General features: G+C 37.2%; 1 protein-coding gene across 1 annotated transcript in view; it reads right to left on the bottom strand.

Annotated features, from left to right (window-relative positions):
* LOC145978521 (uncharacterized) overlaps positions 1–19332 on the bottom strand; it is a 74135-nt gene extending 54803 nt beyond the window's left edge. The window contains exons 1-3 of the mRNA XM_083111168.1: positions 19120–19332; positions 10154–10300; positions 8649–8752 (exon numbers count right to left, since the gene is read on the bottom strand). Coding sequence (XP_082967294.1) covers positions 8649–8752; positions 10154–10300; positions 19120–19248 — 380 coding nt within the window. The 5' untranslated portion in view covers positions 19249–19332. The remainder of the gene's footprint in view (positions 1–8648; positions 8753–10153; positions 10301–19119) is intronic.
* Between the last annotated feature and the right edge of the window lie 6844 nt (positions 19333–26176).

The following is a 26176-nucleotide window of genomic DNA, read 5'->3' as shown; positions in this document are numbered from 1 at the left end:
GCACAAACAAGACCGAGGTGACATGATGTGCGCTATTGAAGAAGCTTTCAAACTGAAGTCACAGATGACAAAACATAGTCTACTTCATCATGCATGCAAGAACAACAGACCAAAGCAGCATGATGCACGACATTGAGAAAACAGTATAGTCCGAGCAACATGCAAGTGACATGTTTAGCTTGTTGTTGCACTTTGGGTCAAAAAGTTGAATGGATTACTGAGGGTCTGTTTACACATGTCGCTGAAAGTTCCCTGAGAAAATGGTACAGGCCAAGTGAGAAGCGACACTTGCAGCTTATGTTGCTTCGGTTCGAAAGGTTGCAGTTTCTTCTAAGGTTTGGATTCCAAGAGCCATGTGTCGCTTCTGTCGCAAAGCTCAGTTACATTCATGTAACACGTATACTTCTGCATACGTATTGTGAACAGTAAACATTTATAATCGTCCCGAAATATTGAATATTTTGATACTAACATTTGTTTCACATTTTATGACATCGACATTTAAATTGAGACACAAACATGTAAAAGCTTGTTTTAAGCCCATTTCATAGTCAGATGTGCACATCAGGACTACACGTTGACTTTTACTCCTAGCTTACCCATGCCGTACAAGAAACTTACATACCTGGGGGTAGCTCACAGGCCCACACTTTCTTTTCTTTCACTAAAATTCAAGACACCATTTTATTATTGAATCACTGCTTCCTTTGCTGATTAGATATGTGCAGTTCTTTATTAATTATAATAATTACAAAAATTACTATCATTAATAAAAAATAATAACCAATTATTGCATGAGTGTCTTGCATATATTTCATCATTTACTAAAGCTCACAAAATCCATAATATCTTTTTTATTAATGCTTTTATGTTTGTAGAGATGCATTTGTTTATTAAACATAATAATTTCAATAATTATCATCATTACCAACTATTTGTACACTGTCACCGGCATGAGTGTCTCAAGCGCTATGACGCCAGAGGTCCCGGGTTCGACTCCTGGCGTGGGCAAGGATATTTCTGCGTCCATTCATCATATCATCACTCATCTCCATCTTCGCAAATTAGCCAAAAGTGGCACAAAAAGCGAAGTAAAATAAAACAAATCAAATCACAAATGAGTGTCTCGAATGAGACACATTTAAAGATGGCGCCTGATATGCTCACCAAGTTCATTTTGCATTCTAATTACATTACATTTATGTTTTTACGAACAAAAGTAATACAGATTTATTGTGAACATCCTAGGGAACCATGTATTTTATTTTCAAACAGTTGAAAAATTTAAAAAATAGAGGTGGTGGAATTCAAGCCCCCCCCCATCGGTACATTATAGCTATAGGGTTAAGATTGTATCTGAACCACTATGCAATGCGTATCTGAACCACTATGCAATGCGTGTCCACTGAGATTGGCCAATATCTGTCTCTTGGCAGCTACATCATGTACATTTTTGTAGCTAGTTGTAAAACATGTTACTACAAACCTGTAAACTCATAACACTAACTTGAAGTGAAATAGCTTAGCTGTAATTGGTAAAAAGCAGGGACCTGTAACGTAACCCAACTTGTAACGCTGTCAAGTTACGAACGGAACTATCGATATGCGTTACAATGGCATTGGCGTTCCACACAGTACCGGACAGATTGGACCTACCTACAACCTGGGTAAATTAAGCGTACCGTTACTCAACGACCCATTCGCTTCAAGTACTGAGTGGAACGGGTCTCGGATGGAACGGGTACGATCGTACCCGTACATACTGTACCTGAACGGTGTCTACCGGGTACGAAATGGAACCACAAGTTGGTAACCGGTACTGAAGCACAATGACCAGCGCTTGTTATTAAAATACCGGTACGTTGATAGAAATGGATGAAGCGGGTAACATTTGTAACAGGAACTTACAGTACGTATCATAACAGTTTACTGTCAATCAACATTCCACAGCAGCAAATGGAATACCGATAAATATACACTTCTTTGTTTAAAACTAATTATAATAACTTTAGAAAAAAGTAATTCATGATCTTTCTGGATTTTATTTATCCGAAAAATAAGTATAAATGCTATCTAGTTTATCTTTAATTAATTTGTTAAGGCGAGGAGGGACAATTTCCCCTAGGTCTTTCTCGCTGGGGCAGCAGCTGATCACTGTTGCCAACTTCGCTCTTTTGAAGCCAGATCTGGCTCTTTTGTGCATTCGTTTGACTGTGAACTGTGGCACCCGCCCTCTGCCCCACTATGATGCCACCACTGGCTCCGGCCCATAAATACCAACTTTTGCCATGAGTGTACATTTTGCACGTCACGTGATCTTCGTATAGCTATAGACTGCGTCACCCACCTCTTCTTTCCTCCCCATGTATTTTATATATAGCGCTGTGGCTAAGATGAAGATGACAATTTTGTTATCCGGGAACCCTTTATTTTTTATATTAACATCTTTGGATTATTGAGATGGGTGATGCTGCCAAACCTAGGCGGTGAAAACTAAGAATAAATTGCCATCACTTTAAAGCTAACGGTAATAGCAGCACCCCCACCCCTCTGACAACTAAAATTACCCTAGTAGGCACTTTATGCAGCCTTCGTTAATCTAGCTCCTTGAAAGTCCTCTTTAGCTATATTAATGGTGAAATTTAGCTCTATTATGCACATCAGGTTTGGCAACACTGCCAGGATGGCCGTAGGAGGCAAGGAGAAATGCACTAGGCTTATGGGACCATTATTTTATTCGTTCTCTCGGGAATATCAAACATCCGATGACGTAGAAAAGTACATGGACGTAAAAAGGACACGTAGAACTATGTGATAGCAGTAGGAAAAGTCCAAACTCCCATTTGATGAGCCGTAACTTGAAGTTGAAGTTGATGTCCCATAAGGAATACATGGGATTCGGTAAATACTAATTCATCATGTTTTTCAAAAATCGGATAAGGCTTAATAATCAACTTAGGAAACCGCTTCCACTTGCCACATGGGGAGAAATGCATACTCTTTATTCCTGGCGGAGATCTTTTTAGTAGCATTGCTCATTCCGACGATATTGGAATAAATGCATGCCTGGTGCGTAATTGTCCCTCTTCGCCTTAATAATGGTATCAGCTAAGCAAAAATTTTGAAGACCGTCACTCTGGCAAACTATTAACAATAGAAACAATTAGTTTCAACAAGCTCATGTATATTATACTAATTACAACGACCTGCGCAGAAGGTCCATATTCGTCATTCAGGCAACCTGTTACTAGGAGGCATGTGCAGTAGGCCCCATTACTTTTAAAATAGGTAGAGAAGTGAAATTGAGTTTGAAGGTAGATAATGCTAATTAGAGCATGGCTAAATCAACATGATTGTGGAAAACCGGAAGTTGGTGGACGCCATATTGAAAAATGTTACTTCTTAAGATAGAGAAGTGAAATTCGGCTTGAGGGTAGCTTATGGGAATTAGAGCATGGCAAATCAACGTGATTCCGGAAAACCGGAAGTTGGTGGACGCCATATTGAAAAATGTTACTTCTTAAGATAGAGAAGTGAAATCAAATCAACGTGATTCAGGAAAACCGGAAGTTGGTGGACGCCATATTGAAAAATGTTACTTCTTAAGATAGAGTAGTGAAATTCGGCTTGAAGGTAGCTTATGGGAATTAGAGCATGGCAAATCAACGTGATTCAAGAAAACCGGAAGTTGGTGGACGCCATATTGAAAAATGTTACTTCTTAAGATAGAGAAGTGAAATTCGGCTTGAAGGTAGCTTATGGGAATTAGAGCATGGCAAATCAACGTGATTCCGGAAAACTGGAAGTTGGTGGACGCCATATTGAAAAATGTTACTTCTTAAGATAGAGAAGTGAAATTCGGCTTGAAGGTAGCTTATGGGAATTAGAGCATGGCAAATCAACATGATTCCGGAAAACCGGAAGCTGGTGGACGCCATATTGAAAAATGTTACTTCTTAAGATAGAGAAGTGAAATTCGGCTTGAAGGTAGCTTATGGGAATTAGAGCATGGCAAATCAACGTGATTCCGGAAAACCAGAAGCTGGTGGACGCCATATTGAAAAATGTTACTTCTTAAGATAGAGAAGTGAAATTCGGCTTGAAGGTAGATTATGGGAAGTAGAGCATGGCAAATCAACGTGATTCAGGAAAACCGGAAGTTGGTGGACGCCATATTGAAAAATGTTACTTCTTAAGATAGAGAAGTGAAATTCGGCTTGAAGGTAGCTTATGGGAATTAGAGCATGGCAAATCAACATGATGTGGAAAACCGGAAGTTGATGGACGCCATATTGAAAAATGTTACTTCTTAAGATAGAGGAGTGAAATTCGGTTTTATGATATTATGGATATTACTGCATTGGAAATCAACATGATTAGGGAAAACCGGACGTTAACAGAAAAATTTACTTTAATATTCCTCTTTGCTTTGGTGATTGCTTATGTTAATTAGAACATGGTCAATTTATATGATATTATAAAACCAAAAGTCGTTGGACGGCATAATGAAAAATGCAATTTATTAAGATGAAGAAGTGAAATTCGGTTAGATTATTGCGCTTACTAATTCGAACATGGACAATGCATATGCTGTCTGTAAAACTGGAAGTTGATAGACGCCATGTTGAAAAAGAAATACATTTGAGTGTCGATTTAGTTTTTATTTATTAAAAATTAAATATGAATTCCATCAAACTCAGGTTTTCCAGAATCATGTTTATTTGTCATGCTCTAATTCACATAAGCTACAGTCAAACCGAATTTCACTTCTCAGTCTTAAGAAGTAACGTTTTTCAATATGGCGTCCATCAACTTCCGGTTTTCCACAATCATGTTGATTTAACATGCACTAATTAGCAAGATCTACCACCAAACCGAATTTCATGTCTCTTTCTTAAGTAACATATTTCAATATGGCGTCCATCAACTTCCGGTTTTCCACAATCATGTTGATTTGCCATACACGAATTAGCATATGCTACCGTCAAACCGAATTTCACGTCTCTTTCTTAAGAAGTAACATATTTCAATATGGCGTCCATGAACTTCCGGTTTTCCACAATCATGTCAATTTGCCATGCTCTAATTCACATAAGCTACCGTCAAACCGAATTTCACTTCTCAATCTTAAGAAGTAACATTTTTCAATATGGCGTCCATCAACTTCCGGTTTTCCACAATCATGTTGATTCAACATGCACTAATTAGCAAGATCTACCACCAAACCGAATTTCACTTCTCTATCATAAGAAGTAACATTTTTCAATATGGCGTCCACCAACTTCCGGTTTTCCACAATCATGTTGATTTGCCATACACGAATTAGCATATGCTACCGTCAAACCGAATTTCACGTCTCTTTCTTAAGAAGTAACATATTTCAATATGGCGTCCATCAACTTCCGGTTTACCACAAATCATGTTCATTTGCCATACACGAATTAGCATATGCTACCGTCAAATCGAATTTCACGTCTCTTTCTTAAGAAGTAACATATTTCAATATGGCGTCCATGAACCTCCGGTTTTCCACAATCATGTCAATTTGCCATGCTCTAATTCACATAAGCTACCGTCAAACCGAATTTCACTTCTCTATCTTAAGAAGTAACATTTTTCAATATGGCGTCCATCAACTTTCGGTTTTCCACAATCATGTTGATTTAACATGCACTAATTAGCAAGATCTACCACCAAACCGAATTTCACTTCTCTATCATAAGAAGTAACATTTTTCAATATGGCGTCCACCAACTTCCGGTTTTCCACAATCATGTTGATTTGCCATACACGAATTAGCATATGCTACCGTCAAACCGAATTTCACGTCTCTTTCTTAAGAAGTAACATATTTCAATATGGCGTCCATCAACTTCCGGTTTTCCACAATCATGTTGATTTAACATGCACTAATTAGCAAGATCTACCACCAAATCGAATTTCTCTTCTCTATCTTAAGAAGTAACGTTTTTCAATATGGCGTCCATGAACTTCTGGTTTTCCACAATCATGTCAATTTGCCATGCTCTAATTCACATAAGCTTCCGTCAAACCGAATTTCACTTCTCTATCTTAAGAAGTAACATTTTTCAATATGGCGTCCATCAACTTCCGGTTTTCCACAATCATGTTGATTTAACATGCACTAATTAGCAAGATCTACCACCAAACCGAATTTCACTTCTCTATCTTAAGAAGTGACATTTTTCAATATGGCGTCTAATTTCCAGTTTTACCAAAATAATTTTGATTGGCAATGCCAGGTCAACCCGAATTTCAGATCTGTAACTTAGATGGTAATATTTCTCAATATGGCATACATTAACTTTCCCTTTTTTCCACATGTATTATTAGTTGGTAATATTCTAATTACATAAACTATCATCATGTCGAACTTTCAATATCTTGCTTGAAAATATTTCTTTTAAATATGTTCACCTTGCACCCAATATTCCGTGTATTGGTTATATAAAAGTTAAATTATTAATAGCAAATCTCACGATTCCATATTTATTTATATATATACAATTTGTATTTTATTGCCTACAACCTCAATTAATATTAGTTGTTATCGATTTTTCAAGAATTCAACAATGAAAGTTTTAAAATGAAGAGTTACGTGACATATATTTTCTGATCCATTCAATACCCATTTGATTTGCTGAAAATAGGTTTTGTTACAATTGTACCCGATCCTAAAGTTCAGATATACCCATCATGAATTTGTACTGGTATGATTCTAAGGAGAGGTACGTACCGTAACGGAACCGGCATTCAGATAAGGAACAAGTTCCATGCTTTCTGGTACGGGTATTTTAACGTTCCACTCTGTGTACCCAAAGCTGTCGTCCCCGAAGCACTCTTGGGTACGAATGGAACGGTATAGCAGAAGCGTTACTGTTCGCCTTACCAAGAGGTTCTGGTATTTTCCTTGGAACGGTCCACAGCACTTGGGACGGTACGCGGTACCTGGTACGGAAATAACGCGGAACGGTGACAAATACCAATGAATTGCGTTACGTTACAGGTCCCTGGTAAAAAGTAAAAAAAAACAACTGTTTTTCCCCAACAAAGCCGGCTTTTTATCGAGAAAAAAACCATCGATTCAAAAAAGCCAGCTTTTTTGCAACTCTATTTTATAGTGCTATAGAAACCGTAGGTGCAAGCGGTGCCTCAAGGTTTGGGGGCGCGGACTCCCATCCAGCTATTCTTTTTAAAATTAGAATGAATATTCCATTCTTTCTTTGTTCTACAATTAAATAAAGTTTAAATTGGAGAAAACTACTAATTTATCACTTATTAAGTAGCACAGGCTTGTACTATACGAACCTACAGCAAGATGCTGCAAGATGGAATAGAGATTTTGCAGGCCTTTAACAAAATCGTTCCTTTGTCCTGCGGTGCTCGTTGATATATCAAAAAATGAACTTCAAAAGTGTACCAGCAATGTTAGTTCTAATCTTGTACACCCAATACATTCAAGACATTATAGAATGGAAGATATCACAAACAGTGGTGTGACCAGTATTTTCAAAAGGGGGGTGTACGTTCTTTTTAGAAATACTGGGACAAAGGGTGGTTATGAATCAAGCCCCCTTTGGCATGCCTCTGATCACAAAAGTGGAGACCATTCGCGACGTCACTACTTTCATCCTGAAACACGACTGTTACACTTCTTTTCCGGATTTATTTACTACTTGTTTGATATTTATCACTTTACCCTTAACTGTGGTCTCTGTAGAACGTGCACTTTCGAAACTTCAGCCAATAAAATATTATCTGCGGAATAGTGCTTCTTTGGCAAAGATAAACAAACATATCTATTTTGAACAATGAGCACAGGCAAATGGAACGGCTAAACGTTGAACACTCTGTGAAACACTTTGCTCATGCCAAAGCACGCAAGCGATGTTTTAGTTTTTTAAATAATTAATTTCCGCTGAATTAAAATCGTTGTATTCCTTGTATCTTCCTTGTTCGATATATGATAAATACACATTCATTACTTGTTTTTCTGTAAAATGCAAACTTCCTTTAATAAACACCAGCCATACGATGAGGATTTTCAAACTTAAAAACATTATAAGCATGCAATTCATAATTGTAACTGCCCTCATATCGCAAGAAATACTATGGCTGGGTGGAAAGGGGGGGGGGGGGCAAAAAAATGACATTCTGCTGGGCCTCCAATGTTTTAGTTATGACTGATTTTATGGCACATGTGGTAGAACCATAGTTTGTGAGGGAAGTTTGCTGGGTGCTGAAATTTCAGGTGGGTAATGGGTGTCCGTCCCCTATGAGAAAACGTCTTTAATCCGCCACTGTCCTGATATACGTATAACTCTGGTTTAACTGTATACATACATACTTTAACATATTCCTGTAAATTACATATTTTTTACATATTTCAGCAATTGTTCTACATATTTATGTACATATTTTGCATGTTTTGGATACATAAAAACTTGGGCTCTAATTTTAACATATCAACAAATGCATTCCAATTCAATTTTTTTTTTAAATAATAAATTTGAACCTGTAAACTTCTGAATACAAGTCCATCAATTTCACCACATACATTAGGTTGTACTGTTTTGAAAGTAAAGATGCATGCTTCCTTCATGTAGCAGATTAAGTCAACACTATACCTGTATCTATTCTCCGTGTGTTGAATAACACCTTCCATACGATCTGCAATTGTGGGAAGATCTTTGCTCTTAGTAAAAACTGATAATTGATTCAGAGAGGTTTTCTAGAAAAAAACAATAAATAAGTTGTAAATATCACAATTTAATTACAAGAATCCAGAAGTTTAGCAAAATGTATTTTTCATTGGTTGCATTTTCAACAGATCAATGATTTTTATGATGATCCTAGTTCGTTTACAAGTGCTTCCTCCAATTTTGCCTATTTTAAAGTTTAACATAGTTTTGACATTTTTAATTAAACTGTGTATTTCTTTCTTTTTTAAAAAAAAAAATAGGTACATGCCACGTATGTAAAAAGAAGATTAAAGTTTGTCTAAATTACTGATTTAGGTCGCTATGTCAGGCTTAATACTTTACTGTGTGAAAGAATATTGCCTACTTTAGTCAAGATAAATGTTCAAACTTCTTAGTTATTGCCAGCAGTTGTACTTTATATGGAAACATATGAAGTAATTTTAAAATGTTACATGACTATCAATTATACAAATATGTATGCACGCAATGCTCACATCATATACTTACGCAACAAGTGGATATATGTTTTACTTTATTTATCACTGTTCAACATACTTTCATAGCCACCCTTATCCCAAAGATGATAATGATTGCTTTTAACAAGAATAATATTTGAACTTCTGCAAAGACAGTATTAAACCAGAAACATAAAAGGAATGTATTATACTGTAATTGTTCCATACTACAAAAAATTCAATTAAAGGCTGGGCATTAGTGGATGACGTAAGTCCTTAGTTTTTTTCTGAAAAAAAAAAAAAGTATAATGGTACAAATTCTGTTAAATATGACAATATTTTCAGCAAAATTGCTAGACATATTTTCTGTATCTCAATTTTGCATTTCCCATGCATTGAAGTTTGTGGTGCACCATAACTATGGATGACTGAGCATATGACAATTGAGATGTGAAAATATTGTTTTTTTGTCCACTCGAATATGCATACCTAAATGCACGACCTTGAAATTAGGCAGGTGGCAGAAGTTCACGCTGTTGCCATATTGGAGCACAATCCCATGTGTTCGGAGGTTAAAGATAATGAAAGATCTTATTGTAAAACTGATCTTTGTAATCCATGTGATACAAACTGACAGTATTTGTTCAAAAGGCCAGGGATGAGACAAAAGTGCACCGGAGAGAGGTCGGTCTGATGCTCGAACTAGGCAATGCAGCCAGGTTGACATTGCCACACAGTGCGTGGGAACAAGCAACTTTTGTCCCGCTCTCGCTTTGCATTTCCCATATGTGCCACGAGCGAAATTCTGCCCAGCAACCTATTTTCATGGCTGTGCATTTACGCCTATGACCATAGAATTTGAATTGAGTGTTCAATGAATCAATGTTACTAATATATATATATATAATTACTAAAATATATATAATAACACTTTGTGAAAATAGCTTTCATACAATAGAGATTTCTCTTACTAACCTCTTGACTGTATAGCTGATTACACACCAAGGAGATATTAAAGAGTGCATTTATCTCTAATGCTCTTTCCCTAAACAAGTGGTATGTTTGGATCTGTACATAACATGATGAACAAATATTCTTAGGTAATGGATCATCTTCTGTTATCTGAAAAATAAAATTTAACACTTCATTTAATGACACATCTAAAATTAACACAGCACATGCCTAGATCAAATATTAAATTAAAAGTCTCACAATACAAGATGCTGTTATTCAAGGTTTTTGAGTTGGTGTTTTAAGCCCACTTTATGCACAGCAAGGCAAATCGGGACTGAACCTACAGTTCTTTAAAGTGGTATCCGAATAGATATGTGCCTCCACCAGGAATCGAACTCGGGACCCCTTGATTACAAGGCGACAATGCTACCAATGTTAGATTGGATGGGCCCTAATTATTCAAGGCAACACCATACTTAGTTACATAGTCATCAATCCTATGATACACTTAACAATATTGTCTGGTATCTGGCAGATAACAGGTATGTTATCAATTTTAGCAATATACAAACACATGTTTTCATTCAAATTGCACATTTTAAAAATAATTGATTCCTTACTTAATTTTTCAAAATACTAGGGAGAGTTAAAAATTATCCACAGTTTCAACATAACTTTCTTTAGGTTGGCCACACTGCCTTCGTTGCTCCCATGCTGAAAGGCGGTACTCTTATGGTTACGTGGCAAGGTTTCATATTCAGTGGGACCAACCTAAAGAAAGTTATGGTGAAAGTGCGGATAATGTTTTACTTCCCCTCGTATAAGAAAATGAAACCATATTTTGACATAAATGCATATGTTCTTTCATTTTTGCACACAAAGTGCACGTGTTAGAGATGTTTTCACGATTGTTTTTTTATTACTTTTAGCTAAAAAAGGTAATTCAAATTGGAAAGTAGTTTGTACAATCATCAAAGGACGTGCCTACTCAAGTAACCTATGGCAACCAACCTCCATGTACAAGAAATCAGTCAAGAAAGTCACTTTCACTCTGCAGGGAGATTGGAGAGTTGAATGGGTCTTGTTGCTTGACAAGACACCACAGTCCATTGCTATTTTTGAATAAACGTTTTGTTGGTTGTTTCTTAGTTATGTGATCTTTCTTGTGCTCCAAGATTACTAAAGAAAAGGTGTCATTCATGAAAGTGGAATGACTTACTGCTGCAAGTAACTATTCCAGAGAAAAGTAAATATGTACACCTAGGCTTACATAAGTAGCCTATACACTGTTACAAACATGTGCTCATGTTTAATTTGTCAAGAGTAGGGCTGAGTTGATACCACTTTGAACCGACACAGATACTCTCACCGATAATTGAAAATTGCAATAGTTAAAATTTGTTCAAAATATTGGTGTAAACATATTCTTCTTCAATTCTATGCATCAATTTACAAAGAAATTTGCTTTAGAATATTCAAAAATACATCAGAATATTAAAATAAATGTCGTATAATCAAAAATACAGATTTTTGCGCAAAATAAAAAGAAAGTTCGAATTTTGCAAAATATCCAGGATAATTAAGATCCACGATAATTAGAGTCCGTGAAAATGTCACACGGCAGGGGGGGGGGGGGGGGGGCAGTTTATGGAAGCTCTGGTCACCGAGTCCGTGAACGACTAAAAATGTACCTACTTCTTACAGTCAACCTGGTATGCTGTTCCATACACGAGTAATGAAGAGTGCCTTTTTTGTTTATTTGTGTGCTTGTGATTTCTACTAAACTGGCATTAGTACAATAACTGAAAAGTTGGTGCAATAAGATGGATGAAGAGAGGATAAGACAGCTATTCCTGGGAAAGTGACTCAATAGATGGGCAGTTTGATTCAGATGACCTTTGAGATCCATCAGAATAAAATTTGTAAGAGTGCTGTGAGAAATGAAAAAGATTTTCAATCACCAGCTATTTTCATTTGCAAAAGAAACTATTTTTTCTATTTGCCTCCCTAATTTAGTGGTAACGTCATCGCATTGTAATCAAAAGTTCCTGGGTTTGATACCCGGTGGATGAATATAGAGGTACGGATTCCACTTTAAACTGTAGGTCCAGTCCAGATTAGCTTTTCTGTGCATAAAGTTGACTCAAAACAAAAACTAAAAAAACAACAACTCATTTTTGCTATTTTACGGTCCCACGTGTAACACTGAAATTTTCATTATGTGGAATATTACTTATTGTGTCCTGTCAATTCACTTTATTAACTAAAATGTACATATCATAGTTTATAGAATCTTAATTGTTTGCAAAAAAAAGATATAATCGTAATAATTTAGGGTTTACATAACTTTAATTCAACATATTTTAAGAACCCGATCTCAGGCACTGTTCATGATCATTGATGTAATTTTTGTCACGCGACCCATGAAGAGTTCAAGAAATTGCTTCTTTCAAACCTAAAAAACTCATCGATGATGCAATATACGTAACAGAAACTTTAAGAAGAATTGGGACGTGTGTTGAAAATTCATTGAGCCTTAGAATCCTACCACACAGAAAGTAATCAGGAAACTACGAAGAAAATATGGCAGTGAAAGCGGTTGTTCTACAAGCTGAGAGAGGACAAGTGCTAAAGAAGAAAACTAGGAGAATTTATACTGACATGAATCACACGTTTTGAACATTATGCAGCACCGTTTACCCACTGTACCCCCCTCGAGAATTACGTCAATTTTTTTTTAATCAACAGATTTCAATGTTTTATGTGATGTAAAAGTGATTCCAGCATTAGTAAAGCACAAATAACAGAAATATTTGTTCCCAAAAAATAGCCCACGTAAGTTAGAACCTGCAATTTCGGAGTACTTTCCTTGCATTTTGTTAGTAAAAACTGTTTGTATGTACACTAAAATAGTGAAAAAACACCAGAAAATAACTATCAGTACCAAACCTAACCTAAGTAAAATTATAGCTGCTATTTTGGAAAGTTGTTTTAGGTACTATATTCATTTGCGCGAAGCCTTCGGGTTGTTCTGCTTCACAGTAAAGTAACACGCTAAGATAGCAGATGTACTTTACTTCACAATAACACATTTCTGAGAGCTAAAATCAACTGAAAACATTCATAAACAACAAAATCTTCATAAACCATGCAAGATATTTAACTTTCTCTAAGGGCTACAGAGGGCCAAGAGTACCCATTATGCATGGTTTAGAACATCCTGCATGGAGTAGAACACAATCTAAAATTGCAATGTAGGTAAGAATCTATATTAGATGCTTTTCCTAAGGAATACGTGTCATATATCGTTGCAAAGCTTATTGTATAAGGAATTAAAAAAACATCAGCCCTGATGCGAGGAAAAACAAAGTGTAGGAGGAAATCGAGGAAAACCGTTGTTATCCGGAATTGAACGAACCGAGGGAATTTTTCGATGAATAGAGTGGTAATGGAACCTAACCTCGTAGGCATACCTCGTCCCCATGAATGGTTCGTGGGGCTATCGTACCATGCACCGATTTTTGACATCGAAACCTTCCTACAGCTCCATAATTTACTTCCAGAATCATCTCGCAGCTATGTATCTTGTCCTTCTTCAACAATCAGTTTTCCTTGCACCATGTCAAACACTTGTCTCTGGTCCCAAAAGTAATTGCCAAGCGCTTCCTGTTTCAGTAGCTATCCAACCAGACGTACATCATTCTGATAATACACATGCACAACGAACGCAAAAACCAATCACCACCCCGACACAAATGAGCAAAGCACACGCATTCACAATGCAGACGCAAACACGAGCCTGCAGTGTCGCTAATCCCATCGCTTCACACTGAACGAAAAAAAGGATGGCGAGTAGATTCTAGCCCAATCTAAAATTGCAATGTATTTGTAGAAAAATATGATTCAATATTCATTGTAGAATATGCATATCTGTAAATGACAAAACCCAAGGTGAAACCTCCCGCACCTAAACCAGATGCAGCATACGTTTCATGACGTAACCTAACCCCCTGTCAGTGTTTCCAACCTCCTCTTTTTTTTTTTTAACTATGCTTGCCAGTGGCGAAGCGTGACATTTTTACGTAGTCATCGCAAGACTTGCCAAACGTTAGGGTCAATCTTTCAACCCGGGACGGGGAAGGGGCATTCCTATATTGATAATAATGATAACAGTGTTCATACATGATGTGTGAAGTAGAGATGGCTAAATCTATTTAAAAAAAATAAAAAAATTGTTAAACTTCTCTCTCCGAAATTCGGATTGCTTCTGAAATCCGGGTAGTAGTATTTTTGAATAGAGATTTTTAGATTTTCCGGAATTCTGATATTTTTGCCATCCCTGGTGTGAAAGTAAGATATGTTAGGGAAAAGGTTCTGTTTCAGTAAGTATGTCTGTCACCTCGAGAACAAAAATCTTGATCAATCTTGTCATTTGTAAGCATAGTAGACACAAAACAGCAGGAAGTACTTCGTGTTTTGTAAACCAAGAACATTTTCCCCCCCAAAAATCGATATTTGAACCACAGGATCCAAAAAAAATTTAACAATACAGGGAATTTCTCTAATTTGTTTGAAACTTCGGATACTTACTAATTTGGGCCTCCTAATCACGAATCTGCAGCTAAAATTTGGCAATCACATATCGAAATTCCTGATTTATGTGGAATTAACACCGGTATGATTGTCCATACACTACTGTGGTAGCCATATTTGATGTGGACAAGTGAGGTTCGGTATTCGTTGCGTACTTGTTGCTGTGTCTACAGCGTTGCCGCATTGTTACTTTTTCATTTGGGGATCATTGATCGTGGAAGAATGCAGGCGGAAAACAGTGAAAAGATCGTTAATGTGGTGCATATTTCTTTCCGTGCTCCAGATTTATGTTCTTCACAATTAGCATCACATAATGTTCATAAATTTTTTTAAAAAAAAGTCCGAAATCAAGGGTGTAGAAATAAGCACTTAATTTCGATTATTTTGCTATTTCCACTTGCGAACGCCAAATTTTAACTGCAGAATCGTGAATAGGGGGCAAAAATTAGCGAGTATGGTTCTGTTTGAGTAAGTATGTCTCACCTCGAGAACAAAAATCTTGATAAATCTTGTCATTTGTAAGCATAGTAGACACAAAACAGCAGGAAGTACTTCGTGTTTTGTAAACCAAGACCATTTTTTCCCCCAAAAATCGATATCTGAACCTCAGGATCCAAAAAAATTAAAATAAGAAATACTAGAAAATAGAATGGATCCGAAACTGCTTTTTTTTTCCAGTTCTTTCTAGCACTAACCGTGGGGAAAATTATGCTTCTGCTTACTTATATTTTTTCTATGCACCATTATTTCATCAAGTATTCTGTGTAAGTTGCGTTGCGATGCTCTTCAATATTGTTTTTTTCCTCTTAAAAAAACAAGAGCGTTGCATGCTTTACAGTGCTGGACATTCTGAGAAGTTTCATCTTGATGTCACAGAAACCCTGCCATGTTTATAAACAAGGAGGCTGAAAAAAAAAAAAGGTCTGTCATGACCAGACCTTCAAAAGTGGTCGAAGGACCTTGGATTCGCAGACCTGCTACGATGAGCTGGACGGTTGGGCACGAGGGGAGGGGGTGTAGAACTGGGCACTCCTTCGATGCGCTAAACCTAGCGAATCTCTTGCATATTTTTAGCTGTTTAATGGTGTTACTTGACTAATTTCGCTCCAATATGCGAATATCCTGATTTATTTTTTCTTCTTCCCTAAAAATATTTAAAAAGCAATATTTTTATTTTGCTTTGTCATCGCATCTTCCGATGCTTGCCTAACCTAACCTTATCGGAAACGGTTCATGGGGCTATCCCTCAGGTACCGTGCATAATGGTTCGTGGGGGCTATCCGTGCATATGTACAATTTGCACACGTGACGAACACGATAGTAGGTATTTTTCAGTGAAGAAGGTTGGAAACACTGCATACCAACAACTTGAGTCAAGATGTGCCCACCATATTGTGTGTTACGGAAGCGAAGAAAGGAATAAAAAAAAACAGTCTGTATGTGAAAAATTGTGTTTCTTTTCGTGTAAAAAGCATAGTGGCACTATGAACTATGTTCTGCAATACACAATTGGTAAGTACGAACCATTCGAAACACAAAATATTTGATTTTAATGTGCCTCCGATATACTAAACTGTTACCATAATTAAAATATCACTTTTGACTGAGACAGATTTTACGGTTATTCATTACAGAATCTGGAACGAGTTTACAATACCGGACCACTCTCCAATTTCTATGAAATTTCGCCTACTCACTAATTGTGAACTCCTAATCACGAATCTGCATGTAATAATAATTGGCGGTCAAGTATGAAAATCGAGAAAAAATCTAAATAAACTATGTTTTCTTAACGTAATGTAACCCTACCATAAGAACAATAGCTCCACGGAAGACACCATTTTGATAAATATCTGTTATATCGCAGACATATTTCTAACGCATATTTTCAGTTTTAAATGGTTCACTTACCAATTGTGTATTGCAGAACCTATTTCAAGGTGCCATTATGCTCTTTACATGAAAATAACTTCGATTTTTCATATTACGAGTAATTATTTTGGGTCCTTTCTTTCGTTGCGGAACATAGAATATTTCGCGCACAGCTGTGGATCATCACGCGTCGTGCTTGTGTTTTGTCGATTTGGAGTGGGCATGCAGTGTTGCAACCTTCTTAACCGAAAAATACTTACTTTCATGTTCATTACATCATCACAAACCATTGACGAATAGCTCCAAAAACCATTCACGTTAGCCCCACGAACCATTTCCGGTTAGGTTAGGTTGAGTTAGGTTAGGTAAGCATAGCTAAAAAAATAAAAAATTCTGGTAAAAAAAGGCACGTTTGGAAACACTTCTTCCTCATGCGAGACCGCGTGACTTTCGACACTCGTGCCATCTGCAGGTTCATAATGGAAACAACGGCATAATGTTGTCGCTTCTCACAAAAGGCTACTTCATTACATCAAAAGTACTTATTTGCTGTTGTGCAGCATTCCATAGTGACAAAATACCTCCACGAAGTTTGATAAATGCAACAGAAACTCATTTCCGTAAGTACTTTCTCCTGTAAATTTGAAGAAAAGTGTCTCCGATATAACAGACATTTACCGCCATTTTCCCAACATGAAGAAATCAACAGGCAAGACAAGGTATAGTTCTCGTAGCTAAAACATTAATTTTTCTTTGTATTTATGCTAATGGAACCAACCTAACCTAACAGGCCTAACCTAACCTCGTAGGCATTCCTCGTCTGACGTCAACAAGATCGTTATGCGTAAAGGAAGATCATTAACGAATTGCGAAAGAAAGATGGTTCCGAATTGGTGTGTAAGTTCTACACGTAAATGTACAATTTTAACAAGTGACTGCCAAATATGAACTACAGATCATCAGGACACCGAAATTTTATAGAAACTGGAGAGTAGTCCGGTATTGTAAACTCATACCCAGAATCTGGCAACCCAAACTAGAGTCGTTTTCACGTTCAGAAGAGACAACGGCGCTTATGGAGAAACCGCACAGTGTTGCCAATACAGCGCTAGCTCATGTCGCCGGGAAATGATGACCTTCCTTCACAATGAAGGTGTTACATATTTTGTATATATAATGATAATTATATGTAATTATTAACATTAATATTATACTGTGAACGTTACAGTTACCCTTTTTACTATGATCCATTGCGATCACTACACACGCGAGTGTAATGCACGAATATGACACTTCAGAAATCACTTTAAAAAGTACACATCACTGAGAGCTCACACAACTGAAAACACTTTTTCGGGAGAGGGAAAAAGTCTAAACAGACCAAAGCAGATCTCTCACTCAAGTAAGGGGACCCTGGCACATGGGTTAAATTCAAGTTGCAACCCAAACAAACAAATGAGTTATGGCCCACGTGAACTGATAAGACGTGAATGACTCAAGCAAGGCATGTCATATTTCTATCTTGAAGCCCCATATTTTGTCACGTGCTGGAAAGACTTTCAAAGGTTAATATGGTGTCTATGAATTTATGTGTACGTTGGAAACTGAAAGGTGATCTTCATTTCACTATTAATGTCGACAGTAATGTAAACGAAAACAACGTGTATTTGCGACAGCACTAATGTTGCTCACAACAGCAGCATTGGAAATAATTGTCAATTATTAAATTTAAGTAATTTCAATTCTATTATAACAAACTGCATGAAGTTCATATTTTTACTGAATGGAAATAAAATAACAACTCGAAAACTTGGTGGTGATAGCCGGAATGCTGCGGTGAGTCGGCTCAAGATGGCCAGACAACGTCTCTTTACTTCGCGCGCGGTTCGGGTTAAAAAGAAACTCCAAATGCATGGAAGTAATATTTCTGGGAACCTTTGAGTGGTTATAAAAAATAATTTCATTATTTTTTCCACAACTTTGTCGCTGGAAGTTTTTACTTGGAATTACAGAACAAAAAATGGCCAGCGACGACATTTTCTACTGCACGAATATAAAAAATCTCCACATACTTTATTTGAATGTTTTTTAATGCGAATATGCTTTAAAGTATTGATAAATTCTGAGTACCACCATCACCTATGACAATTAAAAAACAGTCAATTTTTTTAATAATGAATGCTTCAATTTTACGGCATGTTTCAACGTTAGGAATGAAAACAATGTAAAAATTGTGTTTTCACGGAAAATTTGCGTTTTTAATTTATCTAAAATTATGTAAGCAAGTTACCAGATTTTTGTGTTCACCATCGTATTCTCTACAAAATTTCCTGCAAAACTGCAGGTACCGATTTTACTTAACCTAAATTTGTAAATCCAGAAATTTCACAACAGCGCGCTCGTATTTCCCATAAGAAAAGCATTGCCCATAAGAGCCCATTGTGTCTTCTGAACGTGAAAACGACTCTAGTATACAGAATTTCAAGACAGAAAATATTTAAAACATTTAAATCCATAATTACCGCAATGCTCAAACAACTCAATATCTTTTGGACTAAGTTTCCTTCCTCGTTTGCCTTGAATACATTAAAATTTTCTGTTGATTCTGACATACAAAGACGACAAAATATTTCCATCTGCAATATACCCATCTTAAAATATTTTCCTATTTATTCCGTGACTGTAATCACACAAAATAATGCAACTTGCAACAAACACAATAAAAACACAGACTACTAACACACAAACAAACCCACTTCGAAGGCGCGTAAACTTAAAGCACAGACAGAAGACTTATGCTCTTTTTACTATTTGTCCCGTACCGCACAGTAGGCTCCACCGGAGGCCCCGGCTCTACAGAAGTTTTTGAATCGATTCAGAACGTTTCCCGTCTTTTCGGGATCCCTAGCAGTCGGGAAATACCGAATGGTAATTTTTAAAACTCTGGAATCGAAAATTGTTCGTTTTTGTACCAGAAATGCGAAAAAAATCACTTAAAGTGAAAATCACATGTAGAATTCGAGATTTTCAGAGCTTCGGAAAATTTTGAACATTTCCCGACTTTGTTGGAATTTTTCCCGTCCCGAATGTCGGGATTTTGAAAAAAATCCCGTCCCGACCCAAACAATGGCCATTTCCACTACTTTTTTAAAGGTAATTTTTAAAATCTACAACATCGACAAATAACCCCTGCAATTTCCCACGTTCACGTGCGTTCCTTTTTAGTTAAAAACTCGAGTTTCTTTTTCGAGCCGCCGAGCGTTGCGTGCAACCTGCGCCATGTTGTGACGTCGTCGTTCGGTTCGCCTTGACGTCTGCACTTCCCGTTGGCTGCATTTGGTTTTAAGGGACGCTGTTGGGACGTGTCTGTGTTTGCTATGAGATAATGGATTGGAAAAGATACGTAACTACTAGAACAGGAAATGGTCGTTCGTTACCACTAAGCAAGCACTAAGTCAGTGCTTTACTACAGTTTTCTCTGCTGAGAACATTACAAATAAGATTTTTTGTTGCCTTGACTTGTCCGAAATACGTTTCCCAGCCCGAATTTCATACATAGCTGGTCACTGTTCAGTGTTGCGGATATCACAGTGGAAAATAAAGATTTCATAATTATGCGCAACTACGAGTACCAGGTGCTCCAATATGATGTTTCTCAACGTACCCACGAATGAAAAAAAAACAGACGATTTCTTTGTGTGTGATTTACATGGCCACATGAATGATAAGCTACAAGAACAATGAAATTGGTCTGTGAAAGCTATGTTGAGTTGATGTTTTAAGTCCACTTTATGCACAGTAAGGCTAATCTGGACTGGACCTACAGTTTCAAGTGGGATCCGAACCACTTGTGCCTCCACCGGGTATCGAACCCTGGACCCCTTGATTACAAGGCAATGACGCTACCACTGCGCCTTGTGAAAGCTATGTAAAAGTGCAAGTTACCAAAAATACTGTTCTATAGTGCATTACCATGGGCGTAGCCAGAAATTTTTGTACGGAGGAGGGGGTTCAGGTTCGGATAAAAGTTAAAACATTAAAAATAATAATAAAATTGTTATGATTGTTATTGAACAACAATAACTATTATAAACTAATAAAATAAAAGTTTTTATTTCTATAATAATTTTATTACATCCTTCCTTGTGCAGGCTGCTCTATTCGGTCTACCAGGTGAGCGAATATGCAGCGCAACTATTTTTTATTTTGTTAAAAAAAAATTACATTTCAAATACAGTTAGTGTCCTGAAATGTAAAGAACTATGGGCCTAATTTGTTATTTACATTCACACGCCTTGTTCAAGAAGAAAATTAAGTTAGGAGTAGATTTTGGTCATATAGTGCGACCTCTCACATAAGAAATCTAATTTTTTGAATTTTATAAACTAGAACCACCTATTCCTTGGATTAAATAGTAAAAATATGGTTCCTGCATTTTACGCTCAACTTTTTGGATCTCGCGCATTCTTTTTACTTTGATTATTCTGTTGGAATCATGCGCGTCGAAAGGAGGGGAGTCGGACGATCCCCCCTTGGAAATTGGCATCGTTCATTTCAAGTAAAAAAAAATAAGAAAGCTTGCTATTTTTATTGTTATTAGGAAAAATATAGGTCATTTAGTTAGTATTTGAACAGAATATAGCGACAGTAAAAAGTGTGTTAGATCAAAATTAAGGAAAATATAGGAACCAAGTTGTATCTCCATGTTCTACCATTTAATCCAAGAAATATATGGTTCCACAGTTTTCAATATTCCAAGAAATATAGTATTATCGGAGAGGTCACAACATAAACCTTATGAGAAAATCTTCCCCTACGTTTTACAGCCTTTTCGCGAATGATGTATGCAAAGTTAATAACAAATACAATAACTGTGAATTTTAGTACACTGAGTGAAATGTGAACAAAAAATGTATGAAATAACTTTGTACTAGATATTCACTCATCCGTTTATTTTTATTAGTAAATATTTATCATTGTAAAATAACATTTTATTATTATCTATCAATTTCTATTATTGTTATTATTTTTACTATTCAAATTTTATCATTTTCTGAGCTCCAGCAATAAATTCTGGCAACGCCCATGGTTGGAATAATATCTAACTGAAATTTATTTTCTTTATTATTATTTACAATAAAACTAATATGCTTTCTGTTTCCTGTAACTTGAAATGAACGATGCTAACTTGTAGGAGCTGGTCAACGGACCGGTTAGAACCCTCGCCCTTCCCGACGCTAATTTGCATTACATATATTTATTTTCAGCTATGCAAGAATTTTTTTTTAAAAAAACGCTGGTTTATACCGTCGTGCAAAAAGACACTCACATTTTTCTCCATAAACTGCAGCAATACCAGCACTACTAATAATAACTGAAAATTAGGAATGATTGCTACTGAGAAAAATCTTTCAACAGAATAATATTAAATTATCTTTAATAAGCTGTCGATGAAAGTATTAACTCGCTGCTTTCGCTCCTCTTATCTCTGCTCCATCCAATATCAGTTGTGCAAAATATGGAGCTACCGTGAATGCATCTGCACATGTTAGATTGCCGGAATTGGCAATTGGATTTTAAGGTGATGCGACATTGCGATTAAAATACATACATTACAATTTACTAATAATTATAAAAATAACACTGTTTCATTAATATAAAAACAATAAGGAAAACATTTAAAATATTTCACGGTTATTTATAAAATATACGTAAAGGCCAATATTGTGAAATATTTATGTAGGCCTACGTGCGAGAATAAAATATACGCGTATAATAAACTTCTTACTTTGAATATTTAATTTGGAAAGGAACACCATTATTCTCTTGGCAACCTCTGTGGTAAAATGGTTATTAGCACAGCGCACTATGACGACAGGGGACCCGGGTTCAAATCCAGGCATGGACATGGGTATTCTTTGTGAATGACCCTTCATGAATGTCATCGTATAGTCACTCATTATCATCGTCGCGATTAGCTAAAGTGGCAGAAGAGCAACGCAAAATAACAAATCAAATCCATTCTTCTCTTCTTTGCGATGCCAGAGGCCTGCATATCTTCACGATTTGAAGTTTATCCTCATGCAAAAGCAGAGTAAATTCTTTCGGCAATAGTTCGTTAATTATGTCATTCATTTTCGTTCACTACACGACGCAGCACAGATCATTCAAAACATATATACGTAATTCACGCACTCAATACACATAAGAAAATCCACACAGTAAGAAACCTAATTTTCTTAAACTTCCTTCAACGCGAGTTCCACTCGCAAAATGCCCTTTGTCATCTCCGGCCAGTCAGTCTACCTCAGCCAGTCACAAACAAAGCAGCAGAGGGGTTGAAAACATCGTAAAGCGTGGTTTGTTGGTTGAAGGTCAGCGGCCTGTGAGTTCTGCATGTGTTCGATGGGACAGTGTTGTTTTGGCCTAGAGGACAAATTCCGTATCACATGCCAGACACTCTTTTCCCGTTCCTGTAATAGTAGTTTAGTATCAAAATTTCCTTACCTGGGAAAATCCCATGCTGGTTAGCGCATTGGCATCGCTGTAAGCTTTTACCGCTGTTGTAAAACGAAGAGAGGTCCCTGTCTAAGAAGCCACTACAAATACGACACCGACCGCCTCCAGGCGCTGGTCGGGGAAGGATTTAACCGCTGAAGTCTGGTGGTAGTTTTAAAGGAAAGGAGTCCATCCCCATGTATAGAGCGAGCACAAGGAAAACAAACCTTGGACGAAAAATCCCCGCGCAGGCCATAAGGAATGATGGTCCACTCTCCCCCTCCTCTCCTCGCGGCAGTACGGTGCACAGGAGTCGCGGGTTTTATACTATCATTTTTTCCCCCGCGTTTGCTGTTTGAGAGTGAAGCATCAGTCACATTTGATAGTCGATTATTTTCTGTATTTAATCTGGGCTTCGGTGATAGCCTAGAATATACGCGCCTGATATTCAACGTTACAAACTCGAGGAGCAACGAACGCCTTCGTGCATGGATTTCTGGAGCGCTAAGCAGACGACCGAGTTCACTGCCGAACGAGAACGTCATAACTAGAATATCCAATCAGAGGCCGTTCGGTTTTCGTGATGTATAGCATCAATTTGGCACAACTTCTAAGGCCAATTTCTCGCAAACTATTTCGAATTAACACAAACTATTTTGCACAACGTTAATATAAAATGAATGGCATGCAGTGATACAGTTAAAACCGTATTTTAGGTTAGAGTGGAAATGTCAATTTTGTCCCGCACGCGAGAATTTTTTTACAAACAGCTATGCCATTCCACCTCTAAGGAATTATTCAATCAGATGCGAGGATTTTGTTTCCCGCGCGTTTCTGTCGTCTGCACCTGCTGTACCCATTCCCGCGTCGCCTACCATTCAACTTACGATGGATGGTTCTGGTGAAGAGTTTGTTGTAACTTTTACAAGTGATATCGGTATGGCAACGAACCATAGGCGTGCGCACGGGGATGCAAGACAAGGCAGTTGCCCCCCATAATACTCTTAGAAATTTTGTGTAGAGCAATCTAATCACCGTTATCAAATCAAATAATTTTATGGTCTGAAAAAAATAAGTATTTTCAAGACGTCGAAACTTCCAAGCAGCTACGGAAGGGGCGCATTATTTCCTACGTAATTGAACTACCCAACCTCATTCTCTAGCAATTTTTTTCTTTTTTATTATCACTCCCGCTTACTTTATCCGTTACTTGTGTTACCTCTAAGTGTTTGCAGAATAAATTGCCCATACATTGGAAGTCAATAGTGGCGATTGGATGCCGAAACTGGCGATGGCAGGCGCCTGTAGCCACAATTTTATTTCGTGGTGGATCATCCCTTATCTGCCGCTGACATCTAAAAGCCCTGAAGATGGATTTCTCAGTACATTACAACTAATTGTACAGTAGGATCCATGAGAATTACCGTGCAAATTGTCCATCGCCATGTTTGTGCACTTTACTTGACCCAATAAGAGCTTCAAGAGTTAAAACAAAACTCAAAACAAACTGTTGACAACTTCTGCACCAGTATATATATATACACAGCGTGTTTCAAAAAGAATATACGTATTACAAAGTATTATTTTGTCCAAACTATCGATCGCTGCGCCCCGGCTCGGCTATTAGAGAAACGAATACATAGTCTAGTTTATATAATAGCCGCTAGATGTCAGTTGTGTTCTGTTTTGCTTGGTAACCGTCAGTTGTTTGAAATGGCTACTCCGCAGCAGAAATCATTTTGTGTTCTCGAGTTTGCGAAGTGCAATTCCGTGATTACAGTGCAAAGACGTTTCAGGTTGAGGTACCAAATTGATCCTCCGAATGGGTGGAACATTCGCAGATGGTATCGACAGGATAGGGACACTGAGGGACGTCCTCCAGCCTCCTCTCGCCACTCACACATATCACCCTCTCTCCTGGCGTACTTGGCGTCGATTGCTAATCTAGCTATAATCTTACCAGGAGCGGTAGTGTCCCAAAGGAAAGGATGAACGGAGGATGCAGGTGATGGTGGAGAGGTATTTAACCTTGGTGCCTATCTTGAAAAACCAAGGTGTGTTTACTGTTTGGATGTTTTATCTATGTATAGTATTTGTGTCAGAACAAAGATAAGAAAGAATGAAAGAATAAATACTATGAATAAATTCAAACAACATATATAAATAATATAGAAAATAATAATGAAAGTGATATGTCAGAAATGATTGACTTATTCAGTCATGGTCCTTAGACCTATTCCTATGATGTTTGCTCTAGTAAAAGTATTTAAGACATCACAATCACAATTTAGAATCCCTTGTAGTTGCTTAGCAACATAAAATCAAATCTGATATGATATAAAATAGAATAAATAATATGATGATTATATAAGAAATATAATACAGTAAACCAAGCACAGAACATTGATACATAATTAAGATTAATACTGTGGATCCTTAGATCCTTTAGCCTCCCAAAGTGAGGGGAGTTACTAGACCGGATGATGGCTTCTTCTTCAATCTCCTTTCTTCGACTTGGATTTAGTCTTCCGCATCTAGAGGTTCCTGGACGTCATCCAATGGATAAATGTGAAGTTCATGACAGGTCCGTGGATGAAGTTTCGCTAGTCCATGGTCCTTTATCGGGCTTCTTGGAGTGACCACACTCAGTATCCACATATCACACTTTACTTTTAAATCTCCACTTAGGGATACTCATACAGTCTTCCACGAATACACTATCCATTGAGGTTCACTAAGGCCAATTGCGGACCGTCTTTTAGTCCATGACGGTTCCTTGGTTGTTATGTCTGCCAACACCAGACAGAGTTACATTGTTGACTCTTCTGGTTTGGTCCCTCGTAGTGATTTTACATAGAATTTCCATTGTTTAATGCTGTAGGGTCCATTTCATAAAATTTCACTTCACTGGATTCTTCAGACACTTCCAATTCTTGTTATTGGGATTTCCTTTCCAAGTTACTGATTCTGCTACTCTTCCTTCTTGATAGAGTGAGTTGAATTGTGTCTTCATTACGCTTCACTCTCAATTCTGGGATGTAGCTCTCCTCTTCTAAGCTTGAGATTTTCTCTGCCAGCCTA

The sequence above is a fragment of the Lepisma saccharinum genome, chromosome 1 (genome assembly GCF_977018435.1).
Source record: "Lepisma saccharinum chromosome 1, izLepSacc3.1, whole genome shotgun sequence".
In the NCBI taxonomy this organism is placed as follows: domain Eukaryota; kingdom Metazoa; phylum Arthropoda; class Insecta; order Zygentoma; family Lepismatidae; genus Lepisma; species Lepisma saccharinum.
Note: the sequence above shows the minus strand (reverse complement) of the source record. Positions and strands in the feature narration are given on the sequence as shown.